Source organism: Drosophila melanogaster, chromosome 3L (assembly GCF_000001215.4).
Source record: "Drosophila melanogaster chromosome 3L".
Classification (NCBI taxonomy): Eukaryota; Metazoa; Arthropoda; class Insecta; order Diptera; family Drosophilidae; genus Drosophila; species Drosophila melanogaster.
This window is the reverse complement of record NT_037436.4, coordinates 16,193,368-16,210,675: the sequence shown is the minus strand read 5'-3', so window position 1 is coordinate 16,210,675 and position 17,308 is coordinate 16,193,368. Positions and strand designations below refer to the sequence as shown.

Sequence of the window (17,308 nt, the reverse complement as noted above, 5' to 3'; positions counted from 1 at the left end):
ATTTCCACGCTCCAGTCTTCACTCTCGAATTAAACTAATTAAGCTGGTTAATTCACTAAAGCGAATTACAGTTGCCAGTGGGCAAAGTAGGTTGTCACAAAAGGACAAGTCGGGGATTTCCATGAGAAAATTATGGAAATGTATGTCATAAGCTGATTAGTATTAGTATTGATTTTCGAAGGACAGCTTTTTGTTTATTATATTATTATTATGACATTTATAAATAACTCAAATAGTTACCTCCTTCCATTAATAATAACTTTTAAAAATTCGTAAAGAACTATACTTGCTTATTCAAATCGGTGTTCAAATCTTGATGGCCATATTTTAAAGCAAGCTTAAGCAATCCAAAACTAATCTCAGCTGCAGACATGTGGCATATTTTAGAAAACCAAGAAAATGACTTAAGAACAAAGCTGACAAGAAACAAAAGGCCAGCATAAAGAATGGAAAGATGGCTCAAACGACAACGTTGACAGACAATATTGACAGCCGAGAATGGTTCGCGCAGTTTGGCAATGTTTGCCCAATATCTCGGTTGTGGACGTAGACATGGATGTGGATGTGGCGACCCATTGTTGCTGCTGCTGCTGTTGCACTGTTGCAACTGTGCAATTGAGGTTGCCGGTTGCTGCTGGCTGGTTGCAAGTCGGCTCGTTTCAGTTGTTTGAGCTGTCAAAGAGGTCTGCCCGTCTGTTGTCTGCCGGCGTTTCCTGTTGTTTCCTTTTTGCCGTCTGCAGTCAGCAGTCAGCAGTCTAGACACAAGTCAAAGTCGAACTCAGCTGAAGACCCAAACGAAATACAACAAAAAAAAAAAATAATAATAAAAACACGAAAAAAAGGCGGCACAAAACAAGGCGAACCCCAAAGCTCAGGTGCATTCCCACAGAAAGGCATCGGGCATCAGCGACCTGGAAAGCCTCCGCGTGTGAGAAACCCAGACGGAACGAGCTTGGCAACCAGAACCAGAACAGGAACCCGGCACCACCAACCAAGTCCAAGTCGATGCTACGGCCAGGTCTGTGGCCATGTACCCATATAGCTATAGGTGAGAGCGGACCCAGACTCAGACATCGCAATCGACATTCACATCAACGACAACGGCGATGTTGTCTGTTTGTCGTCTGGAAAGTTAGGGGACAAAGTTGTCGCTGTCACAGGCTGTTGCAATGCTCTGCCGAAGGGTATATTCACTACAACGTGAATGCAGTATCCATTAAAACCCAAAGAATTTTTTTTGCTTATAAAGGGGTGGTAGGGGATAGACAGCTTACTCTTTAAATCAGTCCATGTTTTGATATATATTTCTTTAATATTTTTTATTTATTTTCTATCTGTTTTATAAATGTTATTCCAAAAAAATAAAATTATTTTTTAGCTGTAAGCACTAGGTACAGAAACAAACACAAATATTGTTCTTTCTGCGAACGAATTAACCCCGTTTAAACCTAAATCCTTTGCTTGGGCTACTACGATGATAATCCAATTTAACAATAGATCTTGTAGGGTATCTGTTAAGTCGAGCATTTGCGAGCTTAATCTTAGTTACTTCGACTGTTCTTGGTCGCTATCTGTCGCTCAGTCGCGCTGTCTGCTGACTCGCCGCGCTGACAGCCTTAGATCAGAGTGCAGTTGATTTATGGCGGCGTTGAGTGGCTTTATGCTCACCTCAAATATGACACAAGGTGGACATAAGACAAAAACAGACCACTGCATGTGTGCATATGTGTGAGTGTATATGTGTGAGGGGGTATGTCCGCGTGTCCGGCCAACGGAAGTTGTCCTTTTTGCACCCTTCCAACGGCGAAAGAAGCCTTCCCCCTTTGTAATCGCCGGCACTTTTCCGTCTGTCCATTCACGCAACAAGCAAATTGTGGCAATTATCGTGCTGGGGCACTGAGCAAAATAGTGGGTAAGTTTTGAAGACCATTTTCTATTATGTCCTGACATCATATAAACGGATTGAAATGTTGAATGTAACTATTTGATATTTCAAGGTTAAAGTAAATGTATTTTATTCTTCTTTATTTTATCTACAGACATCTTAATCTTATTGTTTAATAAATATATATTGTATATATGTTTATAAATGTATATAAATATTCTTATTTTCCAATTTACATATTATACAATTTATTTTTCAAAAATGTTTATGTTGTTAGATACGCTAGCTGAAAAATTAATTGAAATCACAAAGTTCACGACTTTTTAAATTTAGTCTTTGTTACATTTTTTTTAAACATGATATGACTTTTTTCATAGTGTTTCCTGCATGGGCTCTAGGTACCCTTGCATTGCCCTGCTCCACATCCATGGAATAGCGTCCGATGTCCACTGCATGTCTGCCCAACGAAGCGTGACGACATGTCGCCCCAAACCCTGCACCTTCCCGCCCGCCTGCCCCGCCCACAACCCATTCCCTCCCACTCCCACTCCCACTTTGTCCATCTGTCAATGCATGTTCATGTCCCATCTCCACCCACTGAAAATAAGCACCCCCCCTGCATCGACGACCAGTGCGCTTTTGTATTGCAATAAATGTAATTATGGTCTCGAATTGTATTCAAAAATACCCATTCTGCAATAGTCGAATCCGTCTGGCAGATCGTCCAAATGGCTGGGGTTTCCATAAGGTGGTGCCTTGTGGCTTGACCACCTGCAATTTGTGTTCGGCTCTCGGGCATTGGGATTGATTTTGCCGGCAATCAGGGAAATAAATTGGTTATCAAAGTGAGGCGACCATAAGTGGATGGTGTGTGAACTAAGCAGTTAGATGGTTTATTTTTGTGGGCGTTGGGGATGCAGAGAATGGTTCATAATTGCGGGTGGAAAAGCAAAAGAGACACAACGAATAGCAAATCAGATTTTGAACAACTGATATGGAAAGTAAACTCATTTAAGTGGAGGTGAATGGAACACTCCGGAACTTAAATTAGACACAAACGCTTTAATGGTAGCAATTATATGTATTAAAGGGTACTTAACATAAAAGGGGTTGAATGATTATGAGGTACTTTATACTCTAATCATAGGTAATTATTATAGTTTATGCTTATTATTGATTATAAACTAATAATAGGGTTTTTTTTAATGAGAATTCATATTTGAAATTAATAATAGGAACATAATTAAATAAAAGACTTTTATATTTCTTGTTAATCATCTCTCTAGTGCACAACTAACTCCCAACTTTCAACTTAAAGTGACTAAATAAAGGTCCTAGGAGAGTCCTCAAATCCCGGGGTCGCAATGCTCAATGCTCAATTGCTCAATTCCCAGTGAGCAATTGGATATCAAAGGCAATTTGCCACATTCTGGGGATTTGGTGTTAAATATTCAATTCCGTCTGCAGCGGACGTCTGCGTTTGCATCGCGTTTCCGTCTTGGTTTCATTCCGTTTCCCATTGCAATGGCATCGTGGTGATGATGATGATGATGATGATGATGATGCTGATGGTGATACTGGTGATGCAGGAGCCTGGAGATTTGAAACCCTACTGGTGGAGCGGTAGGACTGCCAAGTGGCAGAGTCTGTGGCCATTCCCTAACAAACAACAAAACGTGCACAAAGAATAAACTTTTCAATGGGTGAACAGAATAGAAGAGATTTGAGAAGAGTTCGCAAAATGCAGAAGCATTCGAAAAAATAAAATAGTTCATAGCTATTGACCATATGAAAAAGTCATAGGTATACATATATTTTTTGAAATTGCTAAACTAGATTTGAAGTATTGTAGTTTCTTATAGACATAAATATTACGACTATGTGTAATATTATTTCATTGCTTTTACAAATCTGTCTCAATATAGATATACATTTCAATATATTAAAAAAATATATAACTAATTTAAAAATTAATGTCCCAAATAATCGTTTTGAATATACCGAAAATAGGTAGATACCCGTCATATATTTTGTAATAATCTGATTCAGTTTTTGGCTTTTAAAGTGAAAAAAAACCTGTATGTTATGCAGAAATAAATATTTCTTCGAGTGCATAATGCTGGAACTGAAACTGGTGTAATGTGTAGCAGATGAAACGGACAGCGACCAACGAACGGGCAAACGAGACGAACGATTTCAGTCAGTGGGACTGGATGGACATGGACATGGACATTTGGAGGCGTCGAACGGTGGAGAAAGAGTTTAGGTATGTGGTGGCATTGTAATCGGTAGGCGAGGGGGGGGAGTCAGTGGGGAGGCAGCAGTCTGAGCAGCAGAAATTGCAGCCGATAATAATTATTTTTATGGAGTCTAGTCTGTGTCTAGACGATTTTTTTTCTGCCTTTGCTGCTCTTGCTACTGCTGCTACTGCTTACTTCACTTCACTTGTCGACCTGGCTAGTGTCTGTCCTCTCGCTCGCACCCATCGCCCCATCTCTCTCTCTCTCTCTGCTGCCGTCTAGCTATCTCCCTCCTTTAACGGCCTCTCCTCGCTTGACTCCCCTTACTAAATGCTCTGCTAAAGCTACTGTGTCATTGTTTTCGCTTTGATTCCGATTTTAACTGGTAAACTGGCATTTAACTGTTTTTCTGTTACTGTTTGACAAACAAGACAGACGGACCGAAAGGGGGGGGGGGGTGAAAGTCTGAAGGGGCATGGAGCTCCAAGGAGCTGAGCTCGAGTGAGACGACAAAACGGCGACGACTGCAATGAGATAGTGAACCTGAGCGAGGCATGACAGACTCCAGTTAAATTCCGCAACCGAAATGGACACACAAAAGACCGTTAGTCAGATGTGGGGGGATAGTTGATAGGGGGGTGCTTAGTGGGGGAACGTGAGCGAAAGGGGTTCCTCGTTTGGGGCTAGACAGGAAAGAAAGTCAGGCAGTGAGCCAAGCATGCTGAGAGTCGAGCCAGACAAGCCAGAGGCGATCAAAAGCTGTGACAATATGGTACAAAATATGTCACTGAGTAAACAATATAGATATATATAACATAAGGAAAGAAATTCAAGCTATAGTTTTAAGTTCTTTATATAAACAATGTAATAAATGCCTATATATATATATGTATCTTAAAAATAAATATGAAGCTTAAAGGAAATGTAACATTTCCCATACACAGAAGAAATTTTAAGGATTCAACTTATTACCGTTCGCGAAAGTATGCTACATAAATAATGTTTGGAGAATCCTTTAACAAATGTTTAAAATAAGATATATAAGATTGTTGGTTCTTCAGTCTTCTAAGCAGTTTAAAACATTAAAACTTTGCTAATCTATTTTAAGACCAAAAATTATACATTCGAAAAGCTCTGTTTGTTAAAACCATATTTAGTTGGCTTTATGTGCGCAACTACTTTTCGCAACCACTGTGTCGGCTCCAATTGGCAACTCCTTCTGCTGACGGCGCTCCATCAACTGCATTTAGCTGTTTGCCTTGCTGGGCATGAGAAAAATGTCACCTCCATGGCCTCGGGTCCAAAGCGTTAAGCCCGGGGATCTGTGGGCAAATGGGGTGGGGATGGGGGATATGGGGCATATGGGCTTACGGACCGAGACAGGGACAATTGTCTGCTGCTCTGTCCGCTCGTCATTCCGGCATTCTGATGCCTTTTTTTGGAGCGGATGAGGCAGAGAGGAGGATCTGTCTAGGAGGGACATATGTCCCTCGACACCTTTCGGTCGGGGCTTTTGTTGTTGCAGCTGCTGCTGCTGCCGCTGCCTCGAGATATTATGTTATTATGGCAATTATAGTTACACGACTTTGGCGGCATCTATGGCATTTTTGGCCCGACGACAGCTTGGCATGTCTGCAGTTGCTACTCCTTCCCCCACCCCCCTTACCATTCGGTCCACTGTATGTATGTTTGTTTGTGGCACCGACTTCTATCCCAGATTCCCGCAGATAAGAGAAAGGCAGGCAGGCAATTCTCACTCGCCGCCGCCGCCGCCGTCGCTGACTGCATTGCAATTACAAACATTTTAATGCAATTAACACACACCTGAGACGTCGGCCGGCCGAAAAGGGGGAGGCCCATCTCATTTGCCTGGCTCTTTTGCAATCCGAAACTTCTTTCGGTCCGAAAAAAAAAGAATCAACAACGGCAACAAAACAAGGAACTTCAAAAGCCAAAAGGCGACATTCGGTGCGTGTGTCAGTTTCCTTGGGCCAATCTCTTGATGACGCCGCCACCGCTGCAGTTACCTTCGTCCCCAAGCCCATTCCCATCCGCATCCACCTTCCAAAACCATCCCACCTCCACCCTTCAGCACCTTATTTGCGAGGTTTTCATTATGCCCTTTCTCTACCAGGGTATGCAAATGTAATAGAGGTTAGCATATAAGTAAATGAATTACAAGTAATTTATTTATTGGAATTAATTTATATAAGACAACTACAATACAAGTTATTTTATAAAATTATATGAAAAATTCAACCTCTTGTAATTATTAATAATGCCGGCTTCGCAAGTGTATTTGAATCTTCGGAGTTGCAAGCTGTGCTCCCCTCTTGATTTGCCGCTCCAGTTGTTATCAGTCGCTGTGGCAGAGCGGCAGATACAGATACTCAAAACGTTGTCGTCGTCATCGTCGTCGTCTGTCGTCGCTCGCCGCCTTTTGTAGTTGCCGCCCAGAGCTGCACTTACATGTGAAAGGTGGGAATGGAGTCCAGGCGGATCGGCAGATCCAAAGGGGCGGGTATAAGGGTATTAATGCCATGTCCAGCAAATCGTTTTGACCATAACCCCACCACCATAAGCAGAAAACGAGCACAATCAGTTTGCGCTTCATTTCATCGGCTTAATATGCAGCACAAAAAAAGTAAAAAAAAAATGGTTTGTCTTTATTATCGCAGGGGAAAAGATGGCACACATCCCCTGACCGAGTGCACACCCTATTCCTTCCTTTCCACATCGACTGCAACTGTCGCCAGCGGCATTCGAGGCCTCTGATCATCTGCGGCTTCCTTCGACTTCAGCTGCATTGTTTTGGCCCGCCTTCGGTGCTGGGTATCGGATATTGGTTACGGGGTATGGGTTATTGGTTACGGGCTATGGGTTATGGGTTATTCCTACCAATTCGCGTACGCGTCAGAGCTCTGACGTCGCGCCGTCAGCCAGACGTTCTCAATAATATTCAAATCACTAGCCGAAAATAATAACAACAAATCTTGCGCCGACTACAATACAAAGAAATTGATGATTATACGATAGCCAAGTCAGGATACTCTTCCCTATAAATTTTAAAGATTATTCCAAAAACATTAGTGCTCTTATTCAGTAACTTCTTATAGATACTGCCCAAATGCCAGCACATTGTAACATTTAGCATGCTGTAGCTGATATACCCGCTTCATTCGCTTTCGTCTGACTGTAGCGCTTTGGAAAGCAAAAGCAAAATGAGGCAATAATACATTTATGGTGCTATCGTCTAGACATTCGGCCATGCCGCCAGTGACGAAAGCATTTGGATATCGGAATCGCAGTGCGATAAAGTATGTGCCCAGAACAAAGCCGCAAAAAAAAAAATGGGAATGGAAAAAAAGTAAAGCGGCACAAAAAAGCGTTATCAATGTAATCAAATGATATTGATTATTCACTTCTGTCTGACGACTGGCCGACAACAGACTACGACTACGACTACCTGCCTGCCCAATGCCAAATGTTAATGTTCTCCCGGTCTGCTTTCTGTCTGCCTGCCCCTGGCATTTGTGTAGAATTAATGGCAAATCATTTATAATCCGACAGACAAACAGTCGAAGCCACAAAGCTTCCACCTTGACCGTCGGCATCTGCACTGCACACATAGTATACAGTGGCGGTCAGGCGATTAGATCTGACCACCTTAAGATGCAATCTTTCATTCTTTCTTTGAAAACGCCATCTTAAGAACTTGCCTTGCATAGCAGCCAACATTTATAGCTATAGCAAGAATTACAAGCGAGTTTATATCTAAAGGCATTAGAATCAATGGGTTGCTTAAAAGTTAATAATAGCAGTACTTTATGTAATAAATCCAAACATGTAAATTTACTTACCAATAAAGAAATTTGTCTTTGTATATGCTTAAACCTTTTATACAGCCACTTAATTTGCCTCCAAACTTGGGCTATTATGTTGACCCCGTCTGTATATATATTACGCAATCCGCTAAAGATTGGGTCATGCTGGGGAGTGGGCACTAAGGAACTTAGTCAAGCGATTAGCTTCCGTTTCAGCGAATGCCTGTGGATGACTTGGCAGCCTTGATAGCCCTGGGATTTCACTAATCGGCAGATGGGGATGTGGAGGTAGCCTGAATTTGTATTCTAGGTCATTAGGCGAGCAAAAGCAGGAACAACAAAAACCATTCCAGAATCCCCAGAAACCAGACGGACGAGGAGGATGAGGAGAGCTGGTGTCGCTGGGACTGGCAAAGGCATGCCGGGGAATATGTTTAATTTATTATTAATGGATGGACCCACCTTACTCTTGCGCACGCTTTTTGATGAATTATTTCGAGTGATGCTTTCAGACGTTCCTGGAAAAAGAATAGTTACCTACGAAAAATGCTGATCCGGAGTAAATTAAATTAAACGCCGCAGAAATTTAATAAAACAAGAAATTTGCAACACAATCGATACAACAGTTATGACTTTATAGGGTATAAAATAGGCTAGTTCGAAACATTATTAGGACGAATAAAAATGACGAGCTTTACCTGTTCAATATCTTCAAATAAATTTTAACTGATGCTCGTGATATTTTATTTGTGGCCCAATCGGTGTATATGGCATAATCTCCGTTTGGTATTATTATAAATCGTCCGAATTCCTCCTCGAGATTTCCAGTAAAGAGTTTATCCACGATAAGATCGTGCTGGAAAATCGATGATTAGGAGTGTTTTTTTTTTTTTTTTTTTCTTAAAAAAAAGATTCCTTACATCATAGGGGCAAGTGTGATTTATATTGGTGTTACGTTGGAAGGTTCTATAAAAAGTTTTAACTAATACATTTTTCTGGGTTTTCATGAATTTGCAGCCATCGTAGGATAGATCGTATAAGAATGGCTTGTAGCCACTATCAAACCGTCTGAATTGAATAGTCACCTATGTATGATATGGTAAATAAGCTCAGAGATCACTTTAATTTGGCCAAAACTCACCCTCGCATCAACAATCGGTACCTGATTCAGTTTCGCGTAGATACTTATGTACTTATGGGTTCGGTTAACCGCCTTGATGCGACACGTGGGAAAGGACATAAAGTCCAGGTTATATGAACTGCAGTTAAGGTTGGTAAATGTAACATGGCAGAAACATATCTACATAATAAAGCAAATCTTTTATATTTGGTTTGAAGTACACTTTCCGATTACCATTGGTAAAGTCAGCAAAAATTTCACGAGCAGCCACTTCGACATTTCTATTGAAACTGTTAACTTTAATTATTGTTTGCTCCATATCCAATATATATTCCTCATTAGTTCGCTTAAGCACCGTAAACACTTATTTAAATTACGTAATAAGATAAATGATATTTTACAGATTTTATTGAACGCACTTAAAATTTTTTCAAATAAAAACAGCAGTCACAAGTGAACATAAGTCATTTTAAAGTTCTGTTGTCACATAAGCAAACCAAACTGCCAGACTACCGGGCTCACCTGAGCTTTTTTGTATAAGTATTGAAATCAGTACCATTTTTTAAGCAATAAAATGTTTAACCTATTAAATATATACTTTAACATATCTTTTAGAATGTAATATGCTTCAAAAGCATTGATAATTGTGTAATGCATCTACTTGGTTCTTTCTATACAATTTAGCTGTGCCTTTCCGTAACTCTAAAGTACAGATTCAGATATGCCCGCATAATGTTATCAGTCGACCAATTGCTATAAACGGCATAGTCGCCATTTATCATTGGTATGTATTTCAAGAAATCCGATTCTATATTTCCCGTCCAAAGATGATCCACAATGATGTCGTGCTTGAAAGTTGTTCTCTTAGTAAGAAACATTAAGTTTGTTTCGATTTACTTACGTCGTACGGACACGTGTGATTGATGTTGGAACTGCCTTGGTAAATTTTATAAAACAGTTTTATAATCGGATGCTTTTGATTTCTAAGGAACTTGCATCCATCGAAGGTGTAGTCAATGAAAAATGGTTTATAGCCGTGGTCATGACGCATAAGCCTAAACGAAATCTGTAAAAAATGGGGTTATTAACAATTCATCTTTTTAGTTTTTTCTCAACTTACTGTTATATTGTCGATTGGTAACTTATACAGATTTACATAAACATCCACATACTTATGGGTACGGTTCACAGCCTTAATGAAGCATTTTTTGAAAATTGCGAACGTGGGATCTTTTGAGCCACATTTTATATTGGTAAACGTCATGTGCGTGTGGATGGCCTACGTGGAAAATTTGGCGATAATTTCATCTACTTAATTAATCCGAATTTTTACCATTAGAGATCCCATTATAATAAAAACATTAAAAAGTCTTCGCATGATGACCTCCGCCAGTAAGAGCACAGCTAACAATATATTTCGTTTATTTTGCTGATTTCAAACATCACTTTATATAATGACCAGGTGAATTACCAGCCATCGATATATCAAAATAACATCAGTACACAGAGGAAAAATATTACACACTTCTGTGTGTTAAAATAAAATACAATTGTTGACTCGATGTTCAGACGGACGGACAGATAAATGGATAAAAAATACGTAAACTTTGTAAATTAAATGGATACTTAAAAAGTAACGATATTTCGTAATATGTTATATAAATATATTTTTCTATACATTTATATATTTGACACTCTTATGTATACATCTATAAATGCACGAGCCACATTGTAAACAGACCACTCGGTATATATGGCGTAATCGCCATCAATCAAGGGTAGATATTTCATAAAATCGGACTCCAAATTTCCAGTCCAAAGATGGTGCACAATGACAACGTCCTGTATTATTATTTATGGTAAATTTGAGGAAATCGTAAGGTTTTTAACTAGAAAAACTTACCTTATATGGGCATGTATGATTGATGTTCGAGTTATTCTTGTATATATCATACAACTTTTTAATAATCGACTGTCGTGGATCCTTTAAGAACTTGCAAACGTCAATAGTGACATCTACGAAAAATGGTTTATAACCATTATTGTGTCGCATTAGTTTAACTTTAACCTGCAATTGTTAGCCTCATCAGAGTCTTTATATATATTTATGTGCATTTTTAACTTACTGTGACATTATTTACAACTTGTTGATGCAGGTTTACATAAATATCTATGTACTTATGTGTACGATTCACAGCTTTTATGAAGCATTTTTCAAAGTAATAAATCTTTTCGCCTCGTATGCCGCACTTTAGATTTGTGAACGTCACGTGGTTGAAAACCGTCTAGGCCGTTAAAATAAAATTACTAACTTGTATATTTGTATTTCCTTAAAGTCTTACCGCCAAATATCCCAAAATAATTAATATAAGAAAAAACACACGCATGACGATCTTTTTATGCTGGGTTCTAAGCTCATACTAATGAGCTTAATGGCTTAAACAAGTGTTTGTTCAAAAAATGACGAAGTCTAATATCAAAATAAATTACTTTAAAACGATCTGAGAATAGAGATAGTTTCACTTCAGTGGTGGTGTTTATTTGCAAACAAAATTTTAAATTCGTAAATTTTAAATATTTGTTTTCATATATATTAATATTTTTTTTAAGTATATTTTTCTACAATACGTACAATTTCTCTTTCCTGAACAGATAAAATTTATTTCAGAACTTCAACTGAAAACATAATTATAATAACTCACATTCGCGTGTTTTATTTTATTTGTTGTATTTGTTTGTACATACACGACTTGTCCAAAGAATCAATACAATCATTTTTCCATACACTCCGTCACAGTTGAATTATAAGCTAACTACATATAGTGTTTAATGCTTGAAACAAATGTTATTTTAAATATAATGACCAGGTGCATTATCAATGGAAAAGATAATTAATCCAATAGGTATTGATGTCTTATCTGTGTATGTGCTGCATATAGAAACTAACATAAAATGTTTGCCCAACATTTATTTTGTGGTTACACACCATTTTGCAACGTTCGTGATACTTTGTTTTAAATTTTTTATATTCTTTCATCAGTTTTTTATTTGAAAGAACGTGTTGACCAACAGACGAGGAACATTCGAAGAATACCATGTCGAAAAAATGGCATAATCTCCGTTGGGTACGGGAAGATATCGCAAGAATGCCCTTTCCAGGTTGCCAGTCCAAAACTTGTTAACCGTTATATCATTCTGAAGTCGTAAAAGATTATTAGGAGAGCATATTTTAAACACATCTTACGTAATTACTTACATTATAAGGGCAGGTATGATTTAAGTTTGAGGCATTGATGAAGGTTGAGTGAATTTCTTTTAAAAAAATCATCGATCGCTGGTTTGGATTCTTCAAGTACTTACAAAAATCGAAAGTCAACGACATAAAAAATGGGCGGTATCCATTGGTATATCGCTTCGAATCTAATTTAATCTAGAAATTTTAAAACTGAAAGTTAAAACTTTCATAAAATTTACCGCACTTACCATTATATTATTGATGGGAAGTATATACAACTTCAAATTAATATCTATATATTTATGTGTCCGATTTACCGCCTTGATGCGGCACATTTCAAAATTTCCAAACGTTCTGTCGATCATTTCACACTTCAGATTTGTAAAGCTCAAATGAGCTGTAGATAACTTAAATATGGAAAAATGTGAATGTGATTGGTTGTTATATTATATAAATGATGCTTACTGCCGCCAAACAGGTTAAAATCACATTGATCCTCCACATCTTTGGTTCGTTTGCGAACTGAAACTTTTAATATTTGACCGATTTTTTCAGGAAATCGCCTTATTATCCATATAAATTTTATGGCATATGAACAAGCTAATGATACCGTATTAAAAAGCTCTTTATATTGAGATCTCAATCGAAGATTTTCAATTTATACCCTTTACTCCCAAAATAAAGGGGCATACTAGATATGTTGAAAAGTATCACTAATCAATAGCCAAGTTGATATAGCCATGTCCGTTTGTCCGTATCTCGTCGCAAACTTCGCCACGTCTGGACGTCTCCTCCGAGAGTAGAGACTCCACCGGATGTTGGGTCACTGCCGCTGGGGTTATGGGTATCTAAAAATCGCGACACTAGACTATAGCGATCTCTTGTGTTGGTTTTGCATCAGGAATTAAAAAAATTATGAAATATATATTTTAACCTCAGAGTATCAGAGTACCCCATATATTTTCAAATACAAATTTAAAATATTATATATCAACAATGTTAATAGTATCAACTTAATGAATTTTTTGAAGCAGACAAATCCATCTGGTCAAGATCATAATTATTATGGCTACAGACACGTTCCCAAACCGTTTTTGAATTTACATATTATTCAACCTGGCCGAGCTAAAAGCCAGACGAAACCGAATGAGTATCCGTTTAAATAAATGTGCCCGCGGAAGAGATGACTTAAGTGAGGCCTTGCTGTGAAATTCGCAAATGGAAATAAAACTGGCCAGCAGAAGTAGAAGTCCCGGACGCAAAAATCCACTCCAGACAAAAAGAATTTTATTGGCCTTCACTTAACGCTCATAAATTTGTCTGCCGCAAAATCTGCGAGACAAGACCAGAACAGAAGACCAGAAGACCAGAAAAAGCAAGAGAACAGAAATTAAAAGAATATTGTTTATAGTGCTTCCGCAGAGGTCTAGATGTCTGGAACTGGTTCGGAAACACACAGTTTGCCATTCTGGAGGCGAGAGACGTTTTGTAAGAGCTAACCAACCAACCCCCCTCCACCGTTTGCCATTAAAATATTGTTGCACAACTCCGATGCACCGGATCCCTCCCATTTCTTGTTGCGGAAAGTGCTCGCGGGTGAGTGCCGAACTTCACGCACAAATCTGATTAAAACTCGGTCCCAGTTAATGAACCAAGACCCCGACGACGATCCCCTCCGCAGCTCGCAATGGAAGTGTGCATCTGGATGGACTGCAGCACGTAAGATGGCCAGCCAGCCAGACGCACAGATAGTGCACCGTCTATAAATAGCCATCAGCCAACAGCCAACGAGCCACATGTTGGTCAAGTTTTTCACTCTCGAGAAGAAGACGTCTAAAGTGGTTTCAAAATTCGGTTAACTACCAATTTTAATACTTAATAAAAATATATATATTATCTTTGAACTAAATGTGCATCTTTTGATACCAAATTAGGTAAGATCATATTCTCTTAACATTCAAGCTATCGAAAGTATCCCACAATTTAACCTCAGGTTTTAAACTTTAAAATCACTATAAGTATTTCATAAATATTTGTTTTATTATAGATTCGATAGCAGCTCACAAGTAACACTCTTTTAATCGAGTAAATTCATAATCTTAGTAATATCAACTTTAACTATTAAATATATAATATAATGAGAAAAAAAATGTCTTCTTAACCATTAAATAAAATTAAAGAAATTTTTCAACAGTTGAGGTTGATAATAGCCATATTTTAATTCACAATTTTTATATGCCTCATTCTTATTTCGTTCCAATCGAAATATATATGTTTCAAAGATACTTTTTAGATTTTCCAGACCTAGTTTCTCTTTTGAGTATCCATTTGTGCTTGCCCTGCTCAGCACAAGCTAACCACATCTGCCTTTTGAGCAGCAGCAGTTGCACTTTTGGCTGCGATCCGAGTTCGAGACCTTGCTAAGGTCCCCATCCCAGCCTATACCATCGCATCCCATAACATACCATCCCGAACCTTTCCATCGAGTCGCCGTGTCAACAGCAACCATCTTTTAATAAATGTGAACGTGATCGCGTTTCGTGCGTCACTGCATGCCCAGACAACTCACACAGGCGCAAATACTGTGTGCCATGTGTGCTGGAATATAAAGACCCGACTTTTCGAGGCGTTGCACCTTTGGCAAAGGTGCATTGATCGGGATTGGGATCGCTGTCTGGGCGAGTTTCTGCCGCTTCAGCTCCTCCGACTCCTCCTTGTCCACCTCCTCCCTCTTTTTTTATTTTTGTTTTTTTTTTTTTCCGCGGCCATTGGCTGCGCTTATTTTGTGTACATACTTTCTGCCTTTTTCCCCCATTTTACATTTTTTTGTTGCATTCATTTTGTAAAGCGAAATTATTATTGTATTATGCACAGCCAAGTATCCGGAGACAGAGAGCTTCTTTTCCCTTATTTTTTCGTTAACGACGCGTGCGTCGAGAGCCGAAAGTGCGTTCAATGAACGCTCCGCGGAGCAACGATCGGGATGGTTAATGTTCAGACGATAACGCCGGACATTGTGGATCGGCCGATTTTGGGGGACTAGTGGGGGTTGGGGGTATTGGGGGCGGCCGATGTGGTGCGACCAACTTGAGTCAGCGGGCCTGTTTTCGCAAGCCCTTGGCATCTTCTTCTTCCATATCATAACTGGTCGGTTGGAGCAAGGTCAATGGATTCACTAAAAGAAAATTGCATTTAACAGTATTACAGGAATGCAATAATAAACATGTTGTTACTAAACATTATAATCCAACGAATGTTAAATTTCCATCAGACTGATCAAATATACAATTAAATATAGAAATAAATAAGTCGGGAAATTTTGAAAATTGTTAGTAATCTTACATTAACTAAAATAGTTTTGTAAAATTTCTTTAAAACAAACCTGGGCTTCTTTTAGTCATTTAAGGTCTTAACTTTTCTATCTGATTTTTATATAATATTTAATAAAAATATATCATTTTGCTTTTAGCATGTATCGATTACTTTTTCTATTACGGAAAGTTTCAATCGTGTTGCTAATGGAGTTTCGAGGAAGTTGAGAAATTAGGGCTAGACCCACGCTTTACAATGCCTCGAGTACACTATATATATATTTTATTTAACAACTCGTCGTCAGACGCTTTAATTTGCACATTCTAAAAAGTATTTTAATTTACAACGACTAAGCTTCCATGCGATTTAAGCCCCACATTACGCGAGTATTCGACGAGCATTCAAAGCAAATGTATTCAATTTTATTCATTTTTAACTGGTGAAAGATAAACGCCAGCTATCAGCAAATGACTCCCACCAGCAAAAACAAAAAAAAAAACGGCGACACGTGCGCATTTGCCATTTGAAATTTTGGCTGTGACAGTGCGTTATCGCAATCGCAGGCCAAGTGCAGTTCATCGAACGAAAAGCGACGCTGATTACGACCCAGAGAATCGAGTCGATGAATGGGCCAGGCAATCTGGATTACAGGGAGCTGGAGCCAGTACCAGAGCCAGATCTGCCTGGCCGCCCGGCACTTGATCCTCCTGCCCTGGAACCATTGACGTCGCTACCCACAAATCAGTAAATGAAATTAACTCGCTTTCAATCGAGCAACGTTTAAACACTGTCTGATGGCATCAGAGTCGTGGCTACGTCGCCGTTGATAATAATAAACCAATAAAATTAATACAAATTGCAATTGTTGTGTGCGTTGTGGCTCGGCTCGATTGGCGCGACACACTTCAATTGGTTTGCTCTTTTCAGCTCCTCCGCTTCGCTTGGCTTTCCTTCTTTTTATTTGCCTTTTATTACGCACATATTTATTTAATGCAGGTCTGGCTGTCTAGAGTTCTACCCGTAGCACCCGTAGTTCCCGATCCCTCCTCCATCTATATCCACCGACCCATCCAGTCTGTCATGTGTGCGTCTGCCGCGTTGCGTGTTTGTTTGTTTGTTTATTTTATTGTTTGCCCTTGTTTTGCTGCCGCTGCTGCTGCCGGCTGCAGCAATCGAATGTCTGGCTGAACAATATATACATATATACATATATAACCATATTCAGGGTGCTTCAGAACTCTAAGGCAATTTGAAAAAAAAAAACCTGGCACTTTAATTATTGTCATAGGTCCTGAGCAAACCTTGAATTGTGTCGCATTCCTATCAATCAATTATCATTACATTTTGTTTTTAGATTAGAAGAACTAGGCTACAAAATCATATATTAGTGTACATATTCAAGATATAACCGATATATCAAGATATAACTGTAATGCTTATTTTAGTCAGAATTGCATCAAATGATTTTTATTGCCAATAATACTTTTCTTAAGAAAAGATAACCTTTACATCAAAGAAACCCATTAGAAAGCGGCCATGTAAAATGAAAAAATGATTTCTTTCTCGTGGAAAAAATTTGCTTCCTGTAAAATTGAAATCAAACAGCTTAGCATAAGTGCGCACACATGTCTTGAGCTGTCATCAAACACATTTCTTATGTTGTCATTTATTTTCGGCATATATTAGAATAAA

General features: G+C 38.8%; 4 protein-coding genes and 1 long non-coding RNA gene across 6 annotated transcripts, besides 1 other annotated feature; 1 reads left to right on the top strand and 4 right to left on the bottom strand.

The window, feature by feature from the left end:
- Positions 1 to 8,643: 8,643 nt before the first annotated feature.
- Positions 8,644 to 9,348, bottom strand: dls (daedalus on 3; the record flags this gene model as incomplete). Its single annotated transcript, NM_001382067.1, has 4 exons — positions 8,644 to 8,805; positions 8,870 to 9,034; positions 9,091 to 9,249; positions 9,304 to 9,348. The coding sequence occupies 4 exons, from the start codon at positions 9,346 to 9,348 to the stop codon at positions 8,644 to 8,646; spliced, it is 531 nt and encodes a 176-aa protein (NP_001368948.1).
- A 401-nt stretch (positions 9,349 to 9,749) lies between these two features.
- On the bottom strand, positions 9,750 to 10,447 carry CG33689 (uncharacterized protein; the record flags this gene model as incomplete). Its single annotated transcript, NM_001031961.2, has 4 exons — positions 9,750 to 9,917; positions 9,971 to 10,135; positions 10,190 to 10,348; positions 10,403 to 10,447. The coding sequence occupies 4 exons, from the start codon at positions 10,445 to 10,447 to the stop codon at positions 9,750 to 9,752; spliced, it is 537 nt and encodes a 178-aa protein (NP_001027132.2).
- A 302-nt stretch (positions 10,448 to 10,749) lies between these two features.
- Positions 10,750 to 11,456, bottom strand: CG33688 (uncharacterized protein; the record flags this gene model as incomplete). Its single annotated transcript, NM_001031960.1, has 4 exons — positions 10,750 to 10,911; positions 10,973 to 11,130; positions 11,192 to 11,354; positions 11,412 to 11,456. The coding sequence occupies 4 exons, from the start codon at positions 11,454 to 11,456 to the stop codon at positions 10,750 to 10,752; spliced, it is 528 nt and encodes a 175-aa protein (NP_001027131.1).
- A 367-nt stretch (positions 11,457 to 11,823) lies between these two features.
- On the bottom strand, positions 11,824 to 12,808 carry CG33687 (uncharacterized protein; the record flags this gene model as incomplete). The annotated part of the gene is made up of 4 exons (NM_001031959.2): positions 11,824 to 12,264; positions 12,326 to 12,499; positions 12,553 to 12,701; positions 12,781 to 12,808. The coding sequence occupies 4 exons, from the start codon at positions 12,806 to 12,808 to the stop codon at positions 12,106 to 12,108; spliced, it is 510 nt and encodes a 169-aa protein (NP_001027130.2). The 3' UTR covers positions 11,824 to 12,105.
- Positions 12,809 to 13,020: 212 nt separating this feature from the next.
- Positions 13,021 to 13,062: a mobile genetic element.
- Positions 13,063 to 13,456: 394 nt separating this feature from the next.
- lncRNA:CR45437 (long non-coding RNA:CR45437) lies at positions 13,457 to 14,174 on the top strand. 2 transcript variants are annotated; one of them, NR_124955.1, is made up of 2 exons: positions 13,457 to 13,900; positions 13,986 to 14,174. It is a non-coding gene; the product is annotated as a long non-coding RNA:CR45437 (long non-coding RNA). The 2 variants fall into 2 exon arrangements; NR_124956.1 differs by having other exon boundaries at positions 13,457 to 14,174.
- Positions 14,175 to 17,308: the final 3,134 nt, after the last annotated feature.